The 7,773-nt window shown below is 36.6% G+C and overlaps 1 protein-coding gene across 1 annotated transcript in view; it reads left to right on the top strand.

The window, feature by feature from the left end:
- GTPBP10 (GTP-binding protein 10 (putative)) overlaps positions 1-6,413 on the top strand; it is an 11,629-nt gene extending 5,216 nt beyond the window's left edge. The window contains exons 5-9 of the mRNA XM_010294189.1: positions 378-430; positions 3,611-3,718; positions 4,242-4,319; positions 5,292-5,415; positions 6,178-6,413. Of these exons, the coding sequence (XP_010292491.1) occupies positions 378-430; positions 3,611-3,718; positions 4,242-4,319; positions 5,292-5,415; positions 6,178-6,398 (584 nt within the window). The 3' untranslated portion in view covers positions 6,399-6,413. The remainder of the gene's footprint in view (positions 1-377; positions 431-3,610; positions 3,719-4,241; positions 4,320-5,291; positions 5,416-6,177) is intronic.
- Positions 6,414-7,773: the final 1,360 nt, after the last annotated feature.

The raw sequence follows: 7,773 nt of genomic DNA, 5'->3' as shown, positions 1-7,773 counted from the left end.
CCTACTTTTCCTTATTTAGAAGCTATTCCATAGTCAGGATAACCCTTTTTACTCAGAGTGTCTGAGACCTGTCTAGCCCCTCTGTTCTCTTTTTGGGATGACAGCAACAGAACCGCAGACAGTGCCAAGATGTGGTGAACCATGGGTTTTCTGAGTGGTCTAATTTTGTTCTCTCTTCTTTTGCTTTTTCTTTATTCCTTTTCCAGTAATTCATGACATACCATTTGCCTTATTTTTTTCTGCTACTGAACGTTTGTTTCATTTAAATATGAAGTGAGAAAGTCCTGCAACATTTAAATGTTTTGTAACATGAACACTTTTTAAAATACTAAAATGTTTTGGTTTTTTTCCCCTCCCCCCTTTTTCCCTTGTTATAGTTACAACAGTACAGCCTGAACTAGGAAAGATCATGTATGCAGATTATAAGCAGGTTGGTATAAAAGTTCATTCTGGTTGTTCATTAAAGTTGTATATAATGTTTAGTTATGTTGCTTAATATAATTTCAGAAAGAAGAAGGAAACTTGTAGGTTTTTACATGTGTGCGTATCTATAATGTATACATATAAAATGCATTAAATGGACTTAATGAAAGTTGTGCAGAAAGTACTGTTCTTATAAAGTAATAAGGAGAGAGCTTTATAGCCAAATGCAGTAACGTGATGTTGAGCTCATTTCAAATCACTTTAATACGGCTTCTGATTTTCCCTTGTCTCCTTTCTGTAGTTCTAATCCTTCTTTATAATCTTAGATTTGTGAGCTTGTGTGTGGAATTGAGATTGCTGTGTCCTAGCATACTGTTGTTAAGTTTAGGACTATAAAAAAAATATTGTTTCAGAGGCTAACCTGTTATTTTTACTTAGAGGCAATTTTTTTGCAAGTTGGCTCTACAGAGAGCTTTGGAATGAATGAGTGATTTTCAGAATGAATTTTAAATAGGGCCAAATTTGTCCAATAGCTGCAGATCTGCAGAAGTAAATGATAGGGAATTTAGTGACTATAACCCAGTTACCATAACTTACTGTTCTGACTTTCTAGGTTGGCTGCTCCGACTTCCTTTTCTGGTTTGGTTTTTGTTGAGGTTGTTTGTTTGTTTGTTTGTTTGTTTTTAATAAAATAGTTTAAAAAAAGTAAATAATAAAAATTTAAAATTGTATTAAGTGATAGTGGTTGCCTGAACAGCCAGAATAGTGCACTACACAAGAGGTGAGGTACCTGTGTCCAGTTCCTTTTGTAGTAGGCTGTAGCTCTGGAGGACTGGTAGAGCTACTGCCCTACCACCTTATTTTTTGTGAACCCAACTCCACCCAGCTTACCAGACTCTTTATAGATTTTGGACCCCAAGTTCATGTAACTTACAGGAAACATTTTGATGTCCTCAAGCTTGAGTCTTCTTTGATGTGCTTTTGTTTTGTTTTTTTAAGTGTATGATACATGCAGTACTGGGCTTATCACTTCCGAGATAAAAGGCAAATGCTAAAAGGGTTTCGGATGTGTAAACCAGAAAAGTGTACCTCTCAGATGTGAAAAGACAGAAGACTCCTGTTTTTACTTACAGAAGCAATAATCTTAGGGGGATTCAGTAGCTGATGCTTGAAACCTTCGTTTAACAAGCTTTAACAAAACTGTATATTAAAGGAAGTAAATTTAATTTGTCAGGTTCCCTACAGAGGTGCACACATCTAAGGGATTTTTTTTGTATATTCATTTTATCTGCTAGTTTAGAGTAACTTATCCTAGAAAACAGTGCTGCAAATAATAGGATTGTTTATAGCCTTTTTAAAAAAAAATAGCTACCTGCCATCAGGACCTCTTGCTCTTACTGGTGAATCTTTCTCCAGCAGGAGAACTACTTGTGCTCCTGGCTTTCTTTTCTGCAGACTTGTTTCACGTTACAGCAAATGGCCCTTATTGTTGGCTGTTTTTGCAGTTCATGGTTTTTGTACTAGAATGTCGGGTACTATATAGGAACTATATGGACAAAACATCTCTTTTCTGAAATCAAGGCAACTAGGGATCACAGGGAACATCTGTAAGAGGAAGTACTTCAGCTCTCAGTATTGCAACTGCTGAGATAGTAAAGCAGTGTAAGCAATTAAAAGCAGTAACTGAGGTGACTGTCCTCTGTCACTCAAAGGAGACTGGTTTATTACATCTTTTTTTTCCCCCTACAGAACATTGATGTTTTTAAGGAAATATGTAGGAATTAGTTTATTTTATCTTAGTACATTATAAAGAAGAAAACATGCGAGTTACCTGGTGCCGTCTGTCATTACTACTTGCAAAAGAAAAGACACAGAAGTAGAGGATCTGAATATGAGTCTGGCTTCAGGTCTTAGTACCAGATCATGGAAAGCATGAACCATTAGCAGAGCCATTTACATTTTCTACCAGAATATCTGAACCAAGTGCAGTTTTGAGAGAATATGAGTTTCTTTGAGTGCCATAAAAAGTGTTCTTTGAAAGAGGACTAAAATTGGGGAAAAAAAAGATGGTGATGATAGTACTACAGCACCCAAACACATCACACCAGGAAGTGGATGTTTCTGTTCTCTCTAGTTATTCTCTCCGTGTTTCAGTTACTCTCTCCCTGTTTCAGGTCTGTGGTTCACCCAGACACAGGTCTCTAGATGGAAAATTGTGAATGTTTAGGAAGTACATAACAGTTAGAATTTAGTGTGACATGTGAGTGGGAATGTAACTCACTCATAGCAGAAAGCCCCCTTTTGAGATAGGTAGCCCACTGCAAATTTTATTGTGTGCTGGCTTTGGGCATTTTTTAAGTGAATGCAGTTGCTGTCTAAATGGATATTAGATAGATTTGCGTGCTCTTCTTTGCTTCACTATCTGTCTTAGCTTTCTGTGAGTTACTGAGTAGATATTTGGGGTTTTTAGTATTCTGCTCTTTTTCGGTCTGTCTCAGCTCTCCTTTACAACTGTGTACAACTGTCCCAGCCAGCAGAGAGAATGACAAGATTCATGTCCATTGTGGCAGTCTTTGCTGGGCTCTGGTTGGAAACTGGTACACTAATCAAAATCTCATTTCAGTTGAAGAGCAGAAGACAAATTCTTGGAACCGCTCAGGGGAACAATGTTAAGTGGGTTTGCATTTGGAATAATCATCTTCTGTAGCCACAAGAAACATACTTTATTTTCTTTTCCAGTGGCAGTTTGAATTCTATACAAACATGATAGCCCTAATCTTCTTGCCTTTCAGAATCTGTTTTATTCTCAGGTAATAGGTAAATTTAGCAAGATCTCTGCCAAAGTGTTATTACCCTCTATTTTCTACTTTGCAGACAGCTATAAATAAATAGATGGGGAAACGTGAGGAGCACAATGTCTGTGTAATAGTAGCATTTTGTTTAAATCTGCCTCTGATGATAGATTCTAAATGTATTGAAACAGCCAATGCATACTGCCGGAGAACTGACTCCCCCCACAATTCCAAGGAATACACACCATTGTAGAAGGAGTCTCTCAAAATAGTTATTCCTGACATTCCTTTGCCTGGGTTCTTTTGTTTGTATAAAATGATAATAGGTGTTGATAGTTCAAAATCACCACTTTTGCTTGTTGGAAATCTTTTGTTTGAAACCTCTGTTTTCCTAGATTTCAGTAGCTGATCTCCCAGGACTGATTGAAGGCGCACATGCAAACAAAGGGATGGGCCACAAATTTCTCAAACATGTAGAAAGAACCAAACAACTTCTTTTAGTTGTAAGTTAAATAAAATTTACAACTTACTGAAATCAAAGGCAGTGGAGTAAATAAAATGCATCTTAATTGCAGTGTAGTTGGAATTTAGGAAATCATTTGTAATTTGCATGTTTTCTGATAAATATAGCTGTAATACTGTTTTCAGAATGGAACACTCAAACGACTGATGATAAATTACATCCTTAAAATAGAACTTATCATTAAAAATTGCCAATAAATTTAGAGCAGTGAAGTGTTCCAAGCATAATTAAAGCATGGGGTGATTTTTTTTGTATTTCTTTTTCCAGTAAGATCCCCTTAAGAAAGAGGTTTTAAAATCAACCCTTTGAGAAACACTGTATCAGAACCAACCAGTTTGTGCACCAGTATCTATGGTGTTACTTTGATGTGTAGTTCCCTCAGTTATTTGCTCAGGAATGAGCAGTGTACACAGATGTTTTACTGCAAAGTAGTTGATGGAGCATACCTTGATACTGTAACATAATTTAATCACACAAAGCTTGTTTTTGTGTAACTTTTTCAGGTTGATATTTCTGGGTTTCAGCTGTCTATTAAGACTCGGTTCAGAACAGCCTTTGAAACTATATTGCTACTAACAAAAGTAAGTTCTCATCTTCCTAACTGGCAGTTGTAGTTACGTGTTGAGCCATGAAAGAGGCTGTTTTGATCAAGAACTTTCAAATGTTAGTGTGCGTTCTGGATTTATAATATAAGGCTAGTTAACAAGCTTAGGATTCTCTGAAATGATGAAACCTTTATTTTTAACTGTCCAGGTGAAACTGCTGTATTTTATGTTGAGCACAACTGTTACTTCATTAATCTGTGCAGCAGATGGGATATTTCTTACAGTCAAGCGAAGGTGGAAAGACATGTGATTTTCAGTTTGCCAATCTGATAGCGTTTTAGGAAATAGAAATACATGGGTATAGTTAAATCCCTGCCTTGATGCCATTACTGCATAGTGTAATGGAGATGAGACATCAGCCCCTGCTTTGCAGGCATTCAGTGTTTCCATCTCTTATCATTACTTCTGATTAAAATAATACCTTTTATGTAATTTCAAGTTTAGCAGCTGTTTTCTCTCTAGCTATATCAGTTAAGATGATGAATTTTCTGAATTTTGGCTATTGCTGTTTATTTTTAGCTTATTCGTGGTTGTGATTTTATTTCTGATATTAACCATAGTTTATTAAAATGCTTAAGAATCAGAAAACTCTCCAAAGAATTTTCTTAGACATTTTATAGGTCTGAACTTCTTCTGAAAATGATTTTGTGTTTGTGGATATCAGAAAAACAAAACCAAAACCGTCATTCTTTTTATAGGAGGCGCTTTCAGAATCAGCCAGCCTGTTTACCTGAATTACCTGTGTTTGAGCAAAAAATCACCGAATATTATTTTCTTCTGTCAGACTGCTTTAACACATCAACCTTGAGCACTTGAGTAAATCTCACAGCTGCCTAGGCCTGAAACGACTACTGAAGCATTTAAACAATTGAGAGAGGAGAAGTAAAATTATAGTAGCACTTGTTAAACTACAAATACTTATTAAAGCAAATTCACCTGTCTTTTCAGGAACTGGAGCTGTACAAAGAGGAACTTCTAACAAAGCGTGCACTTCTTGCCATTAATAAAATGGATTTGCCTTGTGCAAAGGATAATCTGAATGAACTTATAAAACAACTACAGAATCCTCAAGGTAAATTAACTTTCAACAATTATCTTTGACGACAGTAGTAATAAGATTTCATCAGGGGTAACTCTGCATTGGCAAGGAGTTGTTTGAGACTGAAGTGAAGTCAGCTATTACATTTATCATTTGAACATACATTTTAAAACCACTTCCTGAATTTAGAGCTCCGTTTATATGCGTTTGTAGTGCTGGCTTTGCTCTTGGGGAGGTATTTTAATAAAATAGAGATATCCTAGAAGATCTTTTCCCAACTATGATATGGGAGAGTAAATTTCCAGCCTGGGTACTTTGGGTAACAGTAAGCTCTGTTGAAGGTCCCGTTACAGACACTCATGTATATACAGTTTATCATGTGACTTTGGCCAAAACACATGAAAATTCGATTTACTTCAGTTTTGCTATTACATTGGGGTGAATTTCTTCCTATTTCCTGGAGTGTATAAGAACCAGGAAGGCTTAGAACCATCAGTCTCCCATGTTCTTCAACTTGGGATTTCTTTGTACACATTTTAAAGGAAGAGTATAGAATCTTCTCATGAGGGTGTAAGTATGGCATAACTGCTATGTTAGTGCTTCTCTTCTGAGACTTTAGCTATTTTTTAAAAGATTAATTAAGCAAAGAATACTTCTATTATTAATTGCAGTTATGCTTATTAATTATTACTGTAATTTATTACAGTTTATTTTCTAAATTTAATGGGATTTTATGGGCTTTCTAGTGATACACTATTTGTGGGTTGTACTAACTCTTTTGGTATGATTTTTCAGACTTCTTACACTTACTAGAGGAAGAAATGATTCCTGCAAATACACTTGAATTCAAAGATATAATTCCTGTGTCCACATATAGTGGAGAAGGAATTGAGGAACTAAAAGCATGTGTAAGAAAATCCATAGATGAGGAAGCAGAGAAGGAGAATGAAGAATATCGGAAAAAGAAACTACTGCTTTTACAAGCTTCAGAAGGAGAACAAATGAATAGAAGCTAGCATTCTTGGCTGGATCCAATGCATTTTAATATTTGTAGCATGTACATGAACCCATTGCTGTGCAGACCTTCCATTTAATATTTGTCCCCTGTACCACCACTGCCCAGTTCTGTGCTCCCCGCCATTGTCTCAGTTTCTTTTGGCACTTGGGAAGAGCACAGTGGGGAAAAAGAACAGGTTTTTCTGATTTAACATGGCTACCTAGTCAATGGAGAAAAGACCAAAATATGTGCAACTCAAAGCACTGCTTAACAACTGATGATCCCTGGAATATTTTTTTGCCAAATGGGATGAATAGAAGGAATATAACCTGCAGAGGTAGCAAAGGAGCAAGTTCAACCACTCTACATCTTTTGCCATGGACATAGGAATTACCCAGGGAAATTTCTGATTGAGCAATTTTCCAGGGTCTAGTGCTTCTAAGGTGAACCAGTTCTGCTGTTTTGACAGACATTGGATTGTGGCGGTTTTTTTATTTTTAAAGATCTAAAGGAAAGCACAAATAAATGGCTGCAAGGAAGTGACTTACAGGAGCACGAAAAAGCAATTTGGATGTGTACTGCTGTTTGGGGTTTTTTTTCCCACACCTGCTGGTGCCCACTGTAGTCCTCTTGATCGTATAAATCCTGATTCCAAATTCCCAGACTTAATTTGGGAGTCCCTCCTTTTATGGAGTTGCGGGTATATGTTACTGTTTGGTGACAAAAATGCTGACTGCTTTCCAACAGAGCTATACATTTTTGGGAATAGCTAATGTTCTATATTTTGTACTGCAAGCAGGCACACTTACATTTTACTTTTAAAAAAAAAAAATTAGAAGTCCCTTATTGTACAGGGTTTTTCTACTTCAGAGCTATTAAATAGATTGCAAAGCAAAATAAGACTGAATATATCCCAGGCTTCTCAACTTGATCTTGTTTTGTAAGCATACTTATCAAACCGTGCTGCTCTGAATTTTGTTAAAGCAGTCACTGGGAAGAAAGGTATGATTTCTCACAATCCAATTATTTTATTGTTGGTATTGATGCTATTCTGATCTTCTAATTTTACTGGAGTTGGGGCTAACGTGTTTTCACCAAAGCTAAGTATGGGCTGTCAACAATTTTTGATACTCCATTTATTTCGTAGTTGAAAATAACTTTTTTTTTTTTGTCAGACTTCTTGAGTACTGGTCTTAATCTCACACATAAATGGGGAAGGGGGGGAGTTTGAAACAAGAGCCAGCTTGGCTTTATTTCATCAGTGTATGAAGACTCGTATGAGCTTCAGCGATGGACTGATGATGAGTAGGTGCAATGCTGAGCCAGTTGTAAGAGCTGGCTGGACCAGCCCCTGGCACGACTGGCGTTGGCCCTTGTGCTTCTTGTGGGGTTGA

Source organism: Phaethon lepturus, unplaced genomic scaffold (assembly GCF_000687285.1).
Source record: "Phaethon lepturus isolate BGI_N335 unplaced genomic scaffold, ASM68728v1 scaffold46649, whole genome shotgun sequence".
Lineage (NCBI taxonomy): Eukaryota > Metazoa > Chordata > Aves > Phaethontiformes > Phaethontidae > Phaethon > Phaethon lepturus.
Note: the sequence above shows the minus strand (reverse complement) of the source record. Positions and strands in the feature narration are given on the sequence as shown.